The 19,916-nt window shown below is 39.9% G+C and overlaps 1 protein-coding gene across 1 annotated transcript; it reads right to left on the minus strand.

The window, feature by feature from the left end:
- Positions 1-4,492: 4,492 nt before the first annotated feature.
- PSMD12 (proteasome 26S subunit, non-ATPase 12) lies at positions 4,493-18,858 on the minus strand. The gene is made up of 11 exons (XM_067547331.1): positions 18,666-18,858; positions 16,602-16,661; positions 16,157-16,285; positions 12,892-12,999; positions 10,504-10,608; positions 9,280-9,429; positions 8,985-9,119; positions 8,215-8,327; positions 7,169-7,343; positions 6,357-6,434; positions 4,493-4,951 (listed from the first exon to the last, which is right to left on the minus strand). Exons 1-11 carry the CDS (start codon positions 18,771-18,773, stop codon positions 4,742-4,744), a joined length of 1,371 nt encoding a protein of 456 aa, XP_067403432.1. The 5' UTR covers positions 18,774-18,858; the 3' UTR covers positions 4,493-4,741.
- Between the last annotated feature and the right edge of the window lie 1,058 nt (positions 18,859-19,916).

The following is a 19,916-nucleotide window of genomic DNA, read 5'->3' on the forward strand; positions in this document are numbered from 1 at the left end:
TGTTATATACAGGGGAGGAGTGGTCAGGGTATGAGCACAGTGGTTCTTTCTGCCTTTGGAATCTATGAATCTGAGGCCACTTTAGGAGAGGGATGAACATCTCTCTCACCAAGCAAGGGATGACAAGGCACCTTTCTGTGCGCCGGTTCTCTATGCTGTCCCGATTGAGAGGATTTCTCCACCGAACTCAGGGGATGGGATGAGAGGGGCACTGCGACTTTTGACAGGAATGTCATGCTGCTGGCGCTTTCTGTAGCTTAGGGTGACTAGATAGCAAGTGTGAAAAATCAGGACAGAAGTGGGCAGGGGGGGACGGACGGACGTGTAATAGGTGCCTATATAAGAAAAAGCCCTGAATATCGGGGCTGTCTCTATAACGTCAGGTCACCCTACTGTAGCTCCTAGCCTTAGGCTTGCACACTTAACTGTTCATCACCAATTTCCTTTTCAGCACAAGTTGTGTATTCAAGGGGAGTGAATCTCAAGACTGAAAGGGCTGGCCGGATTTAAATAAGGACTAAACAATATAGGTGCTTTCCTAAGCCTCTCAATGCGGGGTCCCTCCTAAACTCAAAGTTTCAGAGATCCCTTAAAAAGCCTCCTCCCCTGCCCTTTGATCGAATTGCAAGATCTAGCAACTTGTGCTTTCTAGTCTAAATCTTTGTACTCACATCAGCATGTTTCCCTTTCAGGCTGCTAGAACCCACTCACTTTGGCTGTGGGATAAAGTAGGGGGCCAGCTATTCTGCTAGTGATGGGTTAGGATGAACCTGGAAAGACCTCAGTGTTGGGCTTCTGTGAGAACTAGTAATCGCCCACCCTTGGCCGTCTGCGTCTACCACCAATCTCTCTTCCAGCAGGTGTGTATGGGATAGAAAAAATAGAGAGCAAAAGCTGCAGATCATGTCCAGCCCTTGCTTCTCCGGAAGGAAAGACTACGGCAAATCTTTACTGAACCGTGAGGGGACGAGAAAATCCATGTACAAGTGTCTTTATTTCACCATTTTTTAAAAATGAGATTTCTAACTATGGTAATAAGAAAATTTAAATCCAGGTCCACATACAGCCAATCATTTCAATTCTCAAAGAATGGGCGATTTGAGGACCACTAACATTCTATGTCAAGTGTGTATTTTTTACTTCTTCTCTATGCGGTCAGTCCTGTCAGAATGTAGGTTACTCTGGAAGGATTATTTTTGAACCTCATCTCTCAATATTGCACTTGTTACTTTTTTTGCGCACGGGAGTACATTTATTGTAAAATGTACTGTTCTCAAATCCTATAATGGTGCCCACACACAAATGCTAGTGCACGGTGACAGAATGAGCACACACAGCAACACTTCGAGGACAAATTTCACACAGGCTGACTTGTTGAATACAAACATTTTCACCATAGCTACTAATTGGAAAATCTTTACTAACCAAGTCTCTCCAAAGGTTCCTGTACACCACACCACTGAACCTGGAAATTCATTGGTTTTGGTATCAAGATGAAGGCTTAGCTGTATCTATGGCTGAGTAGGAATATGAACATTCCTGGGTGAAGAATAGGGCCAAGTTTCAGTGGCCTACACTGAACCAAGAGAAATCCACCTCTCTGTGCAGACTAGGTAGCTAATATGAAGGTTAGTGTTTCCAGAGGGTTCTTTTACTTTGTTAATGCAAGAAAAGCAGTTTTCAAAGCATAATCCACACAAACACCTGAATCAGAAGTCAATTTAGAAGTGGTATCATATTATAGCTGTTTCATCCATTTGATCTCCTATTAAGTATGCACAGGAGATGATCTGATGATTCTGGGGATTGGTAATTGAGATCTGCACCTTTCACCTTCAGGTCACTTATCTAACTCTAACACAGATCATAAGTTAGCAAAGGCTGTTAATATATCAAGACTGTTTGGTAGCCCATGAAAAAAAAGAGTTGGAGGTCTCGTTTGAAGTCATGCTGGACAAATATTCACCTTGCAATTAGCACCCTTGTTGGAAGTACAAGGGCAGAACAAGGCTTGAAGGGACATGGAGTCTAAATGACATGAAACTTAACCTTTTGAGATTGTTCCCTATGATCAGGCTTCAGGCAAATTAGTTGAATGGGGGTGTGCATGCCTGCTTGCATTGTAGCACTGTTCATGCCACACTGCCTGGTCTGTGGTTTAAACAGAGGACTTTCAGTGGCAGGCTGGTGCCTTTCACAAAAGCTAATATTCACTTTTAACAAAATATGCCTGAAACAGGACATGTTTCTTCAACATTCTTCCAGGCTGTGAAGGCAAATGGAGGGCACTTTAGCCAAACATTGATGCTGTCCTTGGTGGGAAAATAACCAAATGCCTTTTTTGCTTCTTGTTGACTTTCCATTGTCTATTTTAGAATCATGATCGCCCACTTACCCAATTCATTTTTTTTTCTTTGCAGAAGCAGAAGATTATCAGGCCATCATTATACGAACAAGTTCCTAGTCACAAAGACACTCAAACATGTAGGAATTGTTTCCAACCCTCTAAATTATCACTTTGAAAGACACACAATACTTCTCAGTCACTCCTCTTTTCAGTCTTTCTTTTATCTCCTATTCTGCAGCATCTATGCTAACCACTGAACACTGGAAATTACAACTACCAAACTTGATTAGGTAGCTGAGCTATTATGAAGTTTCACGTATCCTGCAAGGCTGTGTGTAAGAAAAATGAGGCTCTATTTTGGCATAGCAGGCCCAGTTATTATCCAAATATATTTAGAGTTCACATTAACATTTCCAGGGTAAGGAGAATAGTTAAGACAACTAATGAAAAAAGCCAGATTTTTCTCTTTAGAGACCTGAAATTCCAACACAGGTGTACTAGAAGTTATATCTCTGGAAAATTTTAACCATCTTCTTTCTGGATACATAAACTAATTAATTGTAGTGCAGCACGAAATATCTTACCAGCCAGTATACTGAAATATACTATGAAGAATGTGTACATACATCACAGAAAAAGATAAAGACAAGTGTAACCTATTTCACTTTTTTCAACTTAATAATATATTAATCCAGACTTTAAAAGAGCAATAAAAATAAGTGTTCCTGCCTGTACACTAAGTATCTTGATACTGTATTTTGCTTCATCCCATGCATTCTTTATGCCATCTATCTAGCAATTAAACTTTGCGTGCAGCAGCTTGCATATTTAGCTGCTTCAGAAACGATTGATATTGAGTAAAACTTTCAGAAGCACCTAGGTGACTTAGACATTTAAGTGTCATTAAAATTACTTCAGTTCTTAAATCACCTGAGCTCAGATTTTTAAGTGTTTGGGCGCGTAAGGGGGATTTTCAAAAGCCCCCAACTCCCACTGATTTTAAAATTTGGCTTTGCGTTCTGCACTTACATAATTCTTTCATTAAAGGATTTCAAGGCACTTTCACAAGCATTAATTTTAGTATTGAATTGGGCCCCAACTTAGGACATCACCCAAACACATGCTTAACTTTAGACATGTGCTTAAATCCCATTGCCTTTCATTGTCCACACTGAATTAAATACAAAAGTAACAGCATAAAATGATGAAAAGGGAATTCAAACTGTAAGTAGTTTCAGTTTTAGCAGCTAAGATACTGTAACATATATATTATTTTAAAAGTGTTTTTTAACTTGATAGTGTCCCTTTTTAGCCTCTTCACTCCCGTTACCTGTGAAAGATCAAACATATATTGAAAACAGTCTAGTGCCAAGAATAAGTTTTCAGTTCAAATTTTGCCCATCTTCATTATATACAATACGTACCTCCCAGGGGATAAAAATTTATTTAAAAAAAAACACAAAACAAAACAAAACATGTAGTGTGTGGCCCTTCAAATACTGGGTGGCCTGTCTTGGAATTGTTGCACAGACTTCTAGAAATTGCCAATGAAATATCATCTTTGCTTTTTTAGATTCTCCAGAGGCTTCTCTTGGCATCTGGAAAGCCACTCCACTCCTCCTTTACTCTCTTATGACCAGTTCAAGCAAGCAAGAAGTCTCTCTTGTCTGGAATATAATTAAGGCAAAATGAACAGAACAAGAGGCTGGATTTGAAGCACCACCAAAGTTAAGTATGTGCTACTAGTGCCATTACAAATTAAAACCCACAACATAGTTAAATTAAAGATCTGGCCCATCCCCATAAAAGCAAGGAAATTCAGGGCTATAGCTGAGAAATCCAGGCTGCCTTTATAAGATGAAGTCCTGGCTCTAAAACTTTTGCAATATTGAAGCACAAAGAAAACCGAAGTCTTAAGCCTGAATTTCCTGGCTTTTGTACAAGTCAGACCTTTGACGTATTAAATATTTATGACTGTACGTTACCTTGGTGCATTTTATTTGTTTATTTATTTGCACTTGCCAAAATGTCACAGCATACCCCACACATCTTCAAAAACAAAAGTACAGACCTATTTGTTAGATGGATCAAGACAAACATCTACAAATTTATTAAAAAGCTCCTGGGATAAATCACAAGACTATGTTTGATAACACAGGCAATACAGTTTTATTATGTTTTCACCAACTGTAGCAAAAAATGTTTAACAATTAACTGAATAATCAAGGGAACTTAATTGTCAAAAGGCTTCAAGAGTTATTATTCATATTTTAAATTTTAGACCGGGGGAAAGGAGGGTTGATAGGGAGAAAATAAACCAAATATACACTGGGATAATAGTCTATTACCAAGTTTTAATGCCTTCTTCAAAAGCATTAAGTATACCGAGGCATCTTATTGCAGGTTATGTATCATCTCCTCTTTGGCAATAAGATGTGTGGTTTTATTAACTAGGGCCATCAATGAGTTGAGCTTGTGAGACCAGTCATTGAGTATGTTATTTGGATCCTTGGGCCTCTGGAAATTGATAATTCCTGCCAATCTGTCTACTTTTGCAAAGATGGTCTTATTTACTACTAGGTTGGACAGGAACTCCTCCGATTCCTGTAAAAGGAGACAAATGGCACTGAATGAGAACAGCATTTGTAATTAACAAAAAATACCAGATGTTCTTTCCAAATTTCCAATAAACACAACAGCAGTGGGACTGAGGTTTTACAGTAATATAGTAACATAGTCAGTTAGAATTACTGTACTTATAGTGGACATCAGACTTTAATATTAATGCCTCTGCCATTGGAATGATGTAAGCTACCAAATGACCTAGGGTCAACAAGTTTTTGATGTTAGCCACACTAAACAGCTAACATCTATTTTCAGTTCAAGATGCATCTAACAACTTTCAAACTGCAGAAGTCAAATACATTACACCTGAAAGCCTCTTAACATACATTGGAAGCACTTAGCGAAACAGCTTCCAGGACATGCTTTCTACTGCTAAATTCCACACCAATTATACTGTACAAACATTGGTCAAGTAAATGATGCTTATGTGAGGTGGTGTGCGGAGCAGGAGGTGCAATTAAACACTTTAAAGCAAATATTCTTAACTAAACAAGCTGTGAATTTGCCCTCACAATGCCATATGCTGCTAAGAGTAGATCCACTGGGAAAACTTAAAAATGAAAGAACTGTTCAAAAAGAGTGACAAATCCATAAACCAGGAAATTTAAAGGTAAAGGCAGAAACCCGTTATCATTAGCTAGTTTTAACCATGTATTGCTGAGGGCCTGAACAGTGGGATACAGCATCTAGGTACCATATGGAACCTGAAGGAGTGTTAGCATCAGATTTGATTTGCCTCATGTGTTTGTTTGCAAACCCTGTGTGTTTTGCCCCTAACGATTTGAGTGCTGTTTTGTGAGAAAAAAATTTGATTCTAACCCTTGAATAGGCAGGGGTGCAAAGTCTAGCCTATACACACATTATTAGAGCCAAAGTGAAAAATATTCTATTTAACACCTGAGGTATTTTAGACCATTTCTCAATATAATCACTGAACCAAAATTCAATTACTGTTACCTGTATATCTCTGAACGTTAATATTGTTTATTCACTTAGTTTCTGATGGTAATGGCTGGAAAGCATTGGTTACACAAGGATGGGCATCAGAGACTAAAGGTAATGTTATCAGGGCTGTTGTGAGGATGAATACATTAAAGGTTGTGAAGCGCTCATTTCTACAGTGATAGGCATAAGTAGGAGAGAGAGAATTTTTTCTCCAGGTTCTTTATTCAGAGTGCTATATTTCTACCTCCTCTTTGTGCACTGGATGCATGGCTGTTCCAAATACTATTGTGATGGAACTTTTAATATTTTTTTAATCTTAAAAAACATCTAATACAAATAAATGCAAATTAAGTCAAAGAATTACTTTGTTGAATACGGAGTTCTCTGCTACATGGACACATCTAAGAAGAATGCTCAGGATAGCCTGAGGAACACTTACATCAACAGATAGATCCAGGAGCTGTGCCATCCTCTTCATTGTAATTCTGGTATAATATTTTGCCATTATTCTAATATTCTGGAATAAAAATGTTCAGAATAAAGGGTTATGTGCAAAAAAATAACTGACACAGGCCACAATATATAAAAGTCAATGTTGAAAACCAATTAGGATTTGTGTTCCTGTAGTGGCTTATCCAGAGAAAAGTATGCAAGCGAACAATGAGGTCTTTTCTTGGACACACACAATTCTCCTGCACATACAAAGGTGAGACACTGCTTCTCAAACTAGCAACTAATGAAGTCAGCCACTAACTGCAGATTTAATATGAAACAACACTCCTTTCAAGTTTCTGCCCAAAGCAGAATTTCAGAGTGCTGAGTCTTATAACTTATGTAAACTCTATTTAAATATTAAGTATTTGTTTGCACTTGTGCTGTTTTGTTTATGTTTTCATTGTTTGCATAGACAAACTGCCATATTCCAATTTGTTAAAGTGAATGAAGAAATTAATTTACAATTTCTGAGCAGAAGTGGTGCAACTTGCATCATTCTCAGAGTACTTGATCTACTTTTCTGACACAGCATCAGCTGCTAGCAAGAGACATACCTACAAAATAACATACCAGGAATGCAAAATGAGAACTAGAACATTATAGAAAGAAGAAAGGACAATTTATTAGCTTCTCTCTTTCAGATCTTCTCTCCCATCCCTCCTTTTAAAAAAAAAAATAAAATAAGCAAAAATCATTTTGAGCAATTCCATGCTTTATTTATGTAGTGATAATGCTTAAAAAGCAGGTTGTACTTACATGTTCCACAACTCTATTCTTTAAGTCTTTCCACCTCTTTTCACCTTCCTCTGTATAACCAAAGACGTCCGTGGCAGGACTGTCAAGACATCCTTCTCTTAATTCCTTTCCATATTCCTCAACTAGGGCGGTCCAGCGCATCAACTCCATAGTGGTAAATAGTTTTAAGAGATCTCTGTAAATGATTTAATAAAATCAGTTCACACTCCTCTACCAATAAAACTCGTATTTTGTATTAAAAATCCTGCCAGCAGACAAATACCATAGCAAACAGCTTGATTTTATCACTTTTATTACTTTTAATTCTACTCAACGCTTTAAAATTTATAATCCACAAATGGGAAGTTTTTACATTAACATTTCTTACTCACACACACACGATGGGCCTCAATTTCCACTGCTCTGTACCATACGTTATCTTTGCCACGTGTAACGTTGAGTCAAATTCTACCAAAGCAGAATGGTACCATTTCACAGCCACTTTGCACAGCTGTAGTTGACCATACAAACTGTATGATATGGTTTTGGGAGTGACAGATACCCAGAGTTAAATTTAAAAGGGGGCATCATCAACCCAGCCTCTCTTGTCCATCAGCAATTCTACATGCAAAACTTGTATGTACACTGATGTGCAAACAACGTTTAAGGATACAGAAGTAATTTATGCTTGATTTGTAACTCAGTGTGCTTATGCTAAAAGGGTTTGCATATGTAAATTCTACCACATGCATGTAATGGTTGTGCATAGACAATATTTTGAAAATTGGACTCGCAGTATTATTTAGTAAAGTATTAGAGTACAGTGGCCGTTCAGATTATGTTTGTAATACAGAGCTCTCCATCATAGACACACATTTGTGTTACTATTTATAATTATGGCCTGCATACTCACAGAAACATCTTTACAGAATTTTTTCCACACCACGTTAGTTCTGTAGGAAATATTTACAGTAGACTAACAATAGCTGAATCCCCTCTGCCTTCAAAACACTCTTAAAAAGGTTTTTTGTTTTGGTCATAGTGGACTATTCAAAAGATGCACTTACTTATACTTAGGGATTTCTTCTAGCTTTTTGTCACTGCTTATTCTGTGTACCAAATCAGACTGTTCATTGTCATAAGGTGAAAGGATAACATAAAGAACAACACTCTTCAATTCCTGTTGAAAAGGAAAAAATGGTTTGTTTTTTATTACAGAAAAATACATAATACCGATGTCAAAATAAAACAGTTCTCAGAGTATGAATAAAATGTATGTTCAGCAAATCTACTATATATGTAACAATATACATTCTGTGAGAAATGTTTATTAGAAACCAAGTTTATTAAGAAACCAAGGTAATAAAATAAAATAAAATAATTAAATACATTAAATTTGTAGAAACAAAATTTTTACGTTTTGTTTACAAGCCAAGATGATTCAGGCCAAGTTATTTGTAATCGTTTTTTTTTAAAATGCTAATCTTGAGTTTGCAGCATTTGCATTGTGTACACAGTTTCAGAGCGAGCTCCATAAATTAGAAAAATATTGTTCAGAACTTAATTTCACAAGTTGTTTCTTGGCTTTCATTCATGAAATGAAGTTAAGTTATCCTCAGAATTTAAAGATAAACTATATTTCATTCATACAAATATTGATTACATATTACTTAATTGGTTTTATTATATTCCTCCTTATGTAGATAGTTCGTTAATGTTCATACATAGGTAGATGGACTAAATGATCCATGTTCACCTCTAAAATATATAATAAATATACAGTAAAATGGATATTTGCCACTATGCACTATTGCAGTTACACTTGCAATATTTTTACCTGTTGCCATTTTTCACTTTCAGCCTGGATACAAGGAGTATCATAAATGGCTCTGTAGTGTTTACAGATTGAGAGGTAAGAACCTTCATGTTGATCCAGCTGAATCATTAAGTTGTAGTATTTCAGCTTTAATTTCTGAAACAATATCAAACAGTAAAAATTAAAAAACAGATCCACTAATCTGACAAATTGCACCCAACTAAATTCCAAAGATTGATTATACAAAAAGCTCCTGTGCATGAAGAGAATGCATGCCACGAAGTGACAGAAAAAAAAAATCCCCCAATCAACTTACCTCTGTGTTTTCTTCCTGGAAAAACTTGGTGTTAATTTTTTTGCTGATAATTTGGGTCCGAACGTAGTCTTTTACAGCCAAACAGAGTCTCATCTGCTCCAAGATGAATTCCACTCGCTCTTTCTTTTCCATTGAACCATAGGTTTCCACCTAAAAAGGAAACTGAAGTGTTTAACATCATGGATCTCTTATAATAAAATATTTAGCTTTAAGCCAAAGTTGCTATATGTATAATTCTACTACACAGACTTACTGAGCATCATATATGTTATAACAGAGGACAAATTAATATGGTCTGACTATGTGCATTAAAATTACTCAAAGAGTATGCACTTAAGATAAAATCCCCACCAAAATCCTGCCTTATGTACTTGTTTGTGCATGCATATTTCAATTTACACTTGCATAACATGCATACACAAACCCCAACTCTCATGCCTCATTTACACGTGCGCACACACATGGCCCTTATTTTTTGGAAACGTTTCTTAAGAAAGGCACTGTATCCAAGTACCTAATCTCACTGAGGCCTCTACTTTTCAACAAAGTACCCACCCACCATACACTAGATGACTAAACAACAATGTTCATTAGCTTTGAAGGAAGTGTATCCACGCCTTCCAGCAGAAAAAGATGGTGGCTATTATGTGGCAAACAGATGGGAATACTCAGGCTCTCAAGAAACAGAGAGACACATGAGGAAAGTTTGGAGTTCTCTTTCACTGTACCCTCCCATCCTTAGCTCAGCCCAGCTCTAAGGATTCCTTCTACCCAAAGGACCCACACACTACTCTTTTAGGAGAAGAGAGCGTGTGACGGAATTCCTTCCAAATCCATCAAGAGAGGGTTTCCTTGTGCCAAATTCATGTAAAAAACCCAATGAAGAACAAGTGGATCCAAGAACACTTCATTTTAAATGATGGCCTGAGAGTTTGAACTACCTTTTCCAGAAGTCAAAAGATTAACTAGAACTAAACCTTCTGTACCACTTAGTACACTGGAACCCCCTTTCTCACAGGGAAATATTCCAAGTAATTTTCAGTATCAGCCAAATTAGCAAAGCTAGAACATTTTAAATTTAATTACACTTCCACTGAAGATAGTTAATTTAGCTCCTATGTGGCTGTGCTTGATTAAATCTCACGACAAACAATCTTACTATCAACAGTTGAGAAAATGCTGATTTTTGGAGGTGAAACACTTATGAACCATATACTGCATTACCTGTAGCTCTTGCAAAATTGAAGCGGCTTCTTTCACTTCACCATTCTGTTCTTTTATTGTTGCAAGTGTCTTTGTAAGACGAGCACGCTCAATTTCCACGTAGATCTGATATTAAAGTAAATGCCAACATTCAAATTTATTTTACTAAGTAAAAGTGTGTTACATCTAAGGCTGTGATATACATATCTGCATAACTTTACATCCATAAATAGTCTCATTTAAATATCTCCACTGTTCTTTAAATGAAGTGAACATAATGGGATAAACTTTGAGAGTAAAGCATTAAATTATGTTATACCCACTTTAGGAAATGTTTCCATAGAAATTTTCTCTGTGCTACAATAAGAGATTAATATTTGGAAACTCAAATTAAGTTTAAGAATATTGTATAGTCTAGATTTAAAAACCTAAATTATAACAGGAAACATTTCTTTTTAATATTTTCATTAGTAAATCTACTGTTCACGACAGGTGCTGTAGCCCTGGAGATAGAGAGCAACTATTCAGATAAAAGATACAGCGGGGTCAGCAACATTGCAAAACTCCCTCTGTTATTGAGTCTTAACCTTGATCTGGAAAGATAGCACCTAGGTATATGATATTTAATTCACTTCTCTACAAAGATTCTCAGTGAAGCAAACAAATAATGATCACTCATTTTGTTATGGAAACTGTTGTCTACCACAAACTGGATGGAGGCCATCTCCTTTTACAAACACTTCTGACCAGCCATCAGTTAACAACTTTTGGTTACTAGCTACCTAGGCTTGATTTGGTAAAAGACATAAGAGTAAATAAACACAGATGCTACTCAACAGAAAGTACATTTTCCAAGAGGAAGCCTCAGGACAATTCAGTCATCAACTCGGTATTCTAAGTAACACTTCCTATTTTGTTAATTTTCTATCATAGCCAATAAGACTAACAGAGTTACACATAAATAACATATTTTATAAATATACAATTTGTAACATCACATCTCAGCTGCTGAAGACAGGTGAGAGTTCTGTGCCTCTTCCAGACCATCTGGCACACTAACATCGTCCTCAGTGACTGGAAGAAGGGTGTTACTCTGCCTCTCATCAAAAAAGGGCAGGAAGACCAAAGATAGCAACTACTGAGGTATTACACTGTTAGTCCCAGGAAAACGTCTTTGTTTCCATGTTAATATATTGAATCAGTGGTGCATTTCACAGCAAAGGCTATGCTGTTTTAGACCTGGTCATTCCACTAACGACCAGATCTTTACCTTGAGACAGCTTTTTGAAAAGACGTCTGAATTTAATAAGCCACGTGCAGCACTTTTTTACAGATTTCTTCCAGGTCTTTTATTCAGTGTTATAGTTGTGTAATATTGTCTGATTTTGTATGGTCTGGTCTTGCAGCTTTGACAAGTTGTAAAGCTGCGTAATTGAATAATTTTATTGGCTATCCTGTGAAATGTGCAGTATTTGGTAATGTATACAAGTGTAAGTCATTAATCTTTTTGTATTTTTTATTGTTTGATTATGAAAAGTAAAAAATAAACTAAGAAAAAAAGAAAAAAAATATCCTGATACACTGTCGGCAATCTCATCGTCACCAAAAGCTTAAGTGGTACAATAAGATTGCTAGTGACAGAAACAGACTGGACATCCAGCCAAATTGATTTAAGAACCAAGATAGAGATCTACCATGGTGGCACTCAATGTGCAAGGAAACTATGTCCCTTTTGGATTTGCATTGATGATAATACATACACAACTTTAAATCTTAGAGTCAACAATAAGTACTGAAAATGAATCTTAAAAAGACATTGCTGGGTCAAGTTGAATTCAACGTTTGATTTTTGTAAAAGCAAATTTTACAAAACCTGAGGCCAATAGAAATGTTCCCATTAACTGTATTTTTGTTTTGTTTTTCAGTCTTTTTGTAATTCCTACAGCAAAATTTTTTAACAAAAAATCATTTTCCATGTTTGGAACATAAGCATTCAAAACCATGCTAATCCACCAGAATAAGGAAGTAAAACTGACTAGTCTATGTTCATTGCCCAAATGGAAAAATGGAAAAAGTAAACAAACACCACAAACAGTGAAAAGTAAACTGAATTTTTAGAATTTGCAGCTTTAATACTTGAAGGTGTCATTAATATAGGTAGAGACTTTTACAAAATAATATTAGTACAGTATTCCAACACGCTACTTAAATGAGCAATATAGAGAAGTAATTTTCCAAGATATTTTGAACTGAAATATACAGATTTCCTTATCAGATTCATTTCAAAATGTATTTTGGCTCTCTCTCTAAGCAGAAAAAGGAAATAATGCTAACAAGACATGCAAATATCCTTTCTATTATACCACTAAACGCTAAAAGATTCCAGTTTGAAAACAAAAAAAGTCTTACCTTTCCTTCTGTTACCATGCGCAGTGTGTCAATTAATCGCAGTTTGATTGGTAGGTCAGTGATCTCCTCAACATAAGTACAGCACTGTTGGACCATTTTTGCAACTGCCTGGTACAAAAAAGGAAAATAAAAAATATTACTCTATTTTTAGATTTCTAGAAGTGTGCCAAAAATATAATCTTTGGGCATTTGTAATAAAATGTTAAGATATAAGAACTATTAGTATCAAAGTAAATGGATTCTCTCCCAAAATAAGTATGTGGGTGTGTTGGAGGGGCTGTTATCACTCCTACCAGGCATGAACTTAATGGAGTAAAACACAGGAATAACACAGTAATACTTAATGGAGTAAAACACAGACTTGCAGCATGACCATAGCTGGCCCAGGTCAATTGACTTGGGCTCGTGGGGCTACAAATCACTATGTAAACATTTGGGCTCCAGCTGAAGCCAAGCTTTGGGACCCTCCCCAAATGTCTACACAGCAGTTTTTCAGTCGCATGAGCTCAGGTCAGCTGACCCAGGCCAGTGATGAGTTTTATCATCTCCGGGGTAGACATAACCTAAGTAAGCAGGTGACCTTACACAGGAAGATGTTACTGAGATCAGAGTCTGGCTCAAGTCAAATGGGTTGTCCCCGTATCACTTCTCTCCCAATTTGTTCTCAACTAATTTGTTTTAAGGGATTCGTTCTATCTATGGTTTTCCCTTGAAGAGCAGCACTGACATTTTCTTCGGCCAAATCAAACTAACTACTTTGCAGGCTGGAAACAGCTTATCTGCTTGCTTCAGGACCTCCATAATATAAAAGGAAGTGTTCGGTATGCATTTTGCCTTGGTCTAAATAAATAGCAGGGTACACTGTCCCTTCTTTGAGGTATCTGTACATTTCTAGAAAAAAATAAAAATTATTTCTGATTTATGTCAGCATACCAGTTTCAAATGTATGTATTCTCACATAAAGCATAGACCTGTATGACCATGATAAATGGCAACAACTCTGTCTAATATCACACTTTACATGTAAACCAAATACTAAAATATCAATTTCATCATTCATTTTCTTCTGGAAAAAAAATCAGTTTCTCTATTGTGATCCAATTACTGATCTGCTGTACTGTTTATTATATTTGTGTTCCATTATGTGCTATGTATCTCAGTCTCTTTTTTTCCTTCTCAACACAAAAGAGAAAAGAACATACAACTAAAGTTTTTGCAAACAAAAATATATCTCCTTCCACAAAGCTCAGTTTGCTCTGCTGTCAAGCATAAATACAAATAGCATCAACAGTTAATACATAACAATCTTCATAAATCTCAAGGCAAGGGCTGATCACCAGCAAGGATCAAGTAGAAATCCCCCTATGGTAGAACATTATTGAATAGCTGGTTGTATTCAAAGAGGTGGGGGTTACAATTTTATCTGAAATATCAGACTTTGCAATCCTCATGTACCTTACATCATTATTAGCTGATTAGTTCATTAAGCCTTGTTAAGAAAGGGAGAATAGTTGAGACACCTGGGATTTGGGAGGGGTGGGGTCAATACTTCCATATACATATAAGTGAAAGCCACCAGTAATCCTGTTTCATAAAAACTAGGTCATGCTTGCCCCATGTGGATTAGCTTCTTTCATGACACTTGAATATACTGAAATGGTAGGCAATCCTAAACATCAGTTTTCAGCAACACTTGACATTAAAGACTGGCATACTAGTTAAGAATAGTTTAATGACATACATATTGTCGGATTGAAAACCATCTAACGAGCAAGAGAAGCAGACATCAGTGATTAGGGCTAAGTATCTCTCTCAGACAAGCCTTGGCAGAAAATAGTTAGGGAATATGCCAAGAGTCTTCCGACTTTGGACTGCTTAACAGAATTTTATATTTCAGGTTGTCCCTTGCTCTGCCTCATCACCACCCCATCCCAACAGTGGTGATTCAGTTCCATGATATATCAGTTGGAAATATGACAGAGTACTCTAATGCTGGGGCATGACAAAGTGGGATCCTATTCCAAGATGCACATGGCAGAGTTCCATCTCCACTAACAATAAATGAAGAAGTCTAAGAAAAGGGATTAACCAAGAGCAGTTCTCAATGACCTGTACTGAGCCTAGATTTGTTTATTCTGGATATCACCAACAGGTAACAGGAAGGTGAAGAAATTTGCACCATGAAATTGAGTAAGAGTGATTAGATATAAAGAAGACCACACTGCAAAGGGCAACCAAGAAGTCTCTTTATCACGCACAGATTTTTTGAGGCTAGGGGAGAATACAGTCTGACTAATGTATTTAAAAAAACCCTGCTATAGTACCATGATGACAACAGGGTTAAAGGTACCTAAATAGACAGAAGCAGAAAAAGGAATTGGTGTTGCTAATTATTAAAGACCTGAAACCTAGGTGTAGTATAAGACAGTGATCAAGAAAGTTTAACAGATTCTGGAAATGAGCAAGCAGTATAGGAGATTGGAATTAGAACAAAAAGCTGGATAGGCTGTTTAAATATTATGTTTGAAGTGAAAGCTACTGAAGAAGCATAAAGGGATGATAACAGGTCTTTGTGATTACAATTAAGAAACTAGAAAAATAATGTCAGAAATAAGATTCAGACACAAAAACCAGAAGTACAAGGGACAAAGTCAGTCATGCTTTTTGAGTTGATGTTAAGATCCAGAATAAAGTGACTCAAATTTAACGGAATCTGAGATTCACAGCAAATTAAGGAACTGTTCACTCAGAGCAGTTAGTGAACAGCTTACTCTTGATACAGCAGCAGGACACTAGAACCTTTGGACAGATTTGAAGACAAAGGGTACTTTCAAAAGCAACTCAGGCACTTAGGAGTCTAAACCACATCCATTAAACCATTAAATTTAGGAACCTAAATCAGTTTTGAAAATTTTACACAGGCACTGTCCCAAACAGTTTGCAGACAACCTAACAAAACAACAGAACAGAAAAGAAAGAACCAAAAAAAGCAACATGAGTGAAGGCTGCAGTTAAGCATACGAAGGATGTGCATATACACATTTTTTCAGTAGATCAATGAAGATGTGAGTGGGGTGAATTGAGCATGCAGGCCTCCTTGAATAAGCCTATCGAAAGCAGCAACAGAAGCTGGTATTAGTGTATTCAGAAGGATATTAAAACACAAACAGCACAGGCACTACACAGAAGGGGAATTAGAAAGGAAACATGGTCTTTTTCCTTCCCAAACAGCTGCATTTGTTTGTTTTAAAAGTGTGAAAGTCACCTGTTTTAACTGACTTCTTCTCTTTGACAGAATAATAATATTTTCATTAAGAGCATCCCAGTCTTTAGCTTCATAACACATTTTCACTACAGCAACCAAGATACGGGATGTGGAAACCATGTCAGAGGCCTGCAACAAACAAAAAGAGCGTTAGTGATTACATATACAACATAAACTATAGAGACACTACCACTACAGAGCCTCGATACAAAGGCAGGAGTAATCCATTATAACTCCAGACCCACTATCTTCACAAGAAAGGGAAAATGTGGCACAGAGCCAGACACCCCAGTCCCCACCAGCTCCACCATCATCAAGGCAAAAAGAGAACATGGCAGAGCTGAACACTCTAATTCCCCACTAGCTGCACTATCTACCAGGAAAAGGGGGAACACACAACAGAACATCCCAGAAGTAAATGTGTTGCACAGCTTAGTCTACTTACCGTTCGTGTCTGTTTTTCCAAGGAGAGTAGGGTTTCAATGACCTCTTGAAGCCTTCCTTCCTAATATCATGGACAAACACTATTAGGATCAACATTGAAAAAAACATAGTAAAGTTTAATTTGAGAATAGCTATATCTGTTATAGAAGGAAAAGCATAAAGTCTCACTGAAAGACTAATTTCAATGTATTTTATTTCTTCGACAGAGAAGACAGGGATAAACACTAATATAATTAAGTATTAAGTTTATAATTAATATAATATATATAATTAATTTTGGGTCAGGCTTATCTAGTGTACATTTGCTAAACCAGACCTAAACTTGACTACTTAGCCTATTCAAGGCAAAGTCTAAGTAAACATAAATGTAGTTAGACACCATAACAAAAAATGTTGCTGCTACCCATCTCTCTCCTGGTATTAAACAGAGCAAGCCAGGTGGTAGGTGACATATGCCCGTGTGCTTCACATATATCCCAATCATGGGAGTACAATGCCTGCAGTCTCTGGATATTGTGGACTATATGGCCTGTATTTGTCTACATGTATAGGATTTAAAGGCCATTGTAAGGTACTTTAGATCCAAAAACAGATTAAATTTCCAAATATTTTAGAAACACCTAAATCTTAATAGAAATGTTTGCAACAAACATTGCAGCACTGGGCTACTTAAACATAAAAACTGGAAGAATGTTTAAAAGGCGTTAAGGTATTAGTAATGCAGGTAAAGGAATTTGCTTCCAAAAGTTATTTTTATCCTGATCAAGTCCCTTCAAAATGTACCATGGCTTGTCTAGTATATGCCCACTTACAATCACAGAATTAAACTGCACACTGACATACATGGCCTGTGCAAACTGTAGCATAAAGGCCTAAATCTGGCTGCTCCAAAGTGGGGGAAAATGATGCCTCTAGATCCCACTGTATGCTGCACTGGGTAGTCCGTTTCTGGCTATACTGAAGTAGAGAGATTAAGAAGGGATGCAATTTTGTCACTACTCATAGCTGCTCTCCTGGGATTCTACTGTACATAGTGCCAAACCTGTTCCATGCTCATCTATGCTGAGACTGCCCCCTTCCCTACACACAAGGGCCTTAAAACATCAGGTGTCACAGGAACACACATCTGTTTGCCAGAAGCTGAGAGTGGATGACAGGGGATGGATCACTGCCTGTTCTGTTCATTCCCTCTGAACCGCCTGGCACTGGTCACTGTCAGAAGACAGGACACTGGGCTGGATGGATCTGACCCAGTACCGCCTTTCTTATATTCCTTGGTGGTCCCCATCCTCCTCCCTGGGGGTTGCATCACACAGTGTAGTCTGTGCCTGCCTATAGCTGCGTGCCTGTGTGTTCTCTTCGCTCCAGATCCTCTGCGCACCACTCACCAGGCTGGTGGCCTGGATTCCTCCTCCTTTCCATCCCAGCAACGGCACACGCCCCATACCCGACTCGGTCTCCCTGGCGGAGCAGCAGGTCACTGCCTGTCCCACCAGCAAGGGAGCACCCTGGCGCGGAGCGGCCCTAGGGCGGGCGACGGGGGCGCAGGCTGGAGCTCACGGGAGCCATGCCAGGCCCCGCGGCTGTGTGAAGCGGGGAGGGGCACGGCTCTGTCATCAGCAGGGGATCGGTCCCGACACAGCTGTATCGGGCCAGGAGCGCTCCATCCCACGCCGCTCCCCACCCCCGGGGTTGCCCGCCGCTGCGGCCCCCAGCGACACTGATCCCTCCTCCCGCCCCACTTCCTGAAAGGGGGCGGCCCCCCTGGCGTGCACGGCCAGGCCGGCCCCCGGGACTGACCCCCTCGCAGCAGAGGGGAGCTTCCCCCCCCCGCCTGCCCATCCCCCCGCGCCGCAGAGGGGAGCTTCCCCCCCCCCCCGCTCCGTGCGCACTCGGAGCGCGGGGCGCGTCCTGCGCCCGACCTCCCTCAGCCCCCCTCGTGCTGCTGCACCGCGCTGAGGAGAGGCGAGCGTCCCCTGCCCCGGGCGGCCGGTCTCCCCCGCGGGCGGCCTAGCCCGGGCCGCGCCATGACTCAGCCCATCCGCGACCGCCGGCTTGCCTTCACCTGGGCTAGCCGCTCGCACTCGGGCAGGCGCTGATCCACCGTGGCGCTGTAATCCACCTCCATCTTCACAATGCGGCCATCGGCCCGCTCCGAAGCGTCCTCCGCCATCCCCGCTCCACCGGCTCGGCGCCCGCGTCCCCCTTGCCAATGCCAAACACACACCGGAAACCAGCGGAGAAACCTACACAGGCAGCGCCAGGGGCAGCCTGCTCGTGGAAGGACCCCGCAGGCACTGGCAGAGACACCCCACAGCGCGGGAGGGTCCTACCTGGAAGGGAGGAGGTAAGGAAGAGGGAGGGGCAAAGTGGGGGGAGGGGCCGTAGCAGAGCCCGGGGGCGGGGGGGTCTGTAGCAGGGCCTTGGAAGTAGAGGAAGGAACTGACAAGGGGGAGGGGCTGCAGTCGGGCCTTGGCGGGAGTGAGGGGCAGTAGCAGGGTTTCGGCTGGGGGGAGGGGCAGTAGCAGGGCTTTGGCCGTTGGGGGGGGAGGGGCAGTAGCAGGGCTTTGGCCGTTGGCGGGGACAGAGCCCTGGCGGGGCGGGGAAGCAGTGATAGGGCCCTGGTAGTGGAGGAAGGAACTGCCGAGGAGGAGGGGCAGTAGCCGGGCTTTGGATGCTGTGGGGAGGGCTCTGGCTGGAGGGTAGGGAGTGGTTGTGGGGAAGGGGCAAAAGCAGTGCCCTGGCTGGGGGGCGGGAGGGGGTAGTAGCAGGTCAATGAACTTTAGCTGAAGGGAGGGGAAAGGTGCTGCTGAGTTGAGGCTCCGCTTCCGTCTGCGGCCACCCCCCGTCTTTTGAGTTAGGTAAACAGCGCTGCCCAACAGCCCCCCAGCTGCCTTGGCTGGGCTGGTGTGACTCCCTTTCCTGGTTCGATCTGCTTTCATCACTGGTTACAAGAAGGGTCCGAAGAGTCACGGACTGAACAGTCTCAGGCTGAATAGCACCTGCACGCGATGTTACCGTTTTATCCCATGGCAGCACTCTGGTGTACCCTCGTGTCCGGAGACACCATCTCACCGGTCACCGGGGCACCATGGCTCTTTAGCCGTCTGCTGACATGAGGGATGATGGGATTTGAGTGTGGTGTCAGTTTGCCATGGTCTCATCATTAGGTGGCATATAAGTGTTATGATGCGTTAGCATTGCTGTATGGCTGCATGTTGGTGTTCCAACATGACAATGCTTTCATTCAGTGATACTCAAACTGAGGCCCGTGAGCCACAAGTGGCTCTTTAATGTGTCTCCTGTGGCACGATAT

Source organism: Emydura macquarii, unplaced genomic scaffold (assembly GCF_026122565.2).
Source record: "Emydura macquarii macquarii isolate MOO-44397 ecotype Brisbane River unplaced genomic scaffold, CSIRO-AGI_Emac_v2 contig_1230, whole genome shotgun sequence".
Lineage (NCBI taxonomy): Eukaryota > Metazoa > Chordata > Testudines > Chelidae > Emydura > Emydura macquarii.

Bases quoted from the DNA above. Each gene is read 5' to 3' on its own strand.
- PSMD12 (XM_067547331.1), bottom strand. From the start codon at position 18,773: ATGGCGGAGGACGCTTCGGAGCGGGCCGATGGCCGCATTGTGAAGATG. The intron at 13,000-16,156 runs GTGACTTTCACA...TTTTTGTACCAG, and splicing joins GAAGAAGTCAGTTAAAACAG to GCAGTTGCAAAAATGGTCCA. The intron at 6,435-7,168 runs GTAAGTACAACC...TTTTTATTCCAG, and splicing joins AGAATAGAGTTGTGGAACAT to AATATTAGAATAATGGCAAA.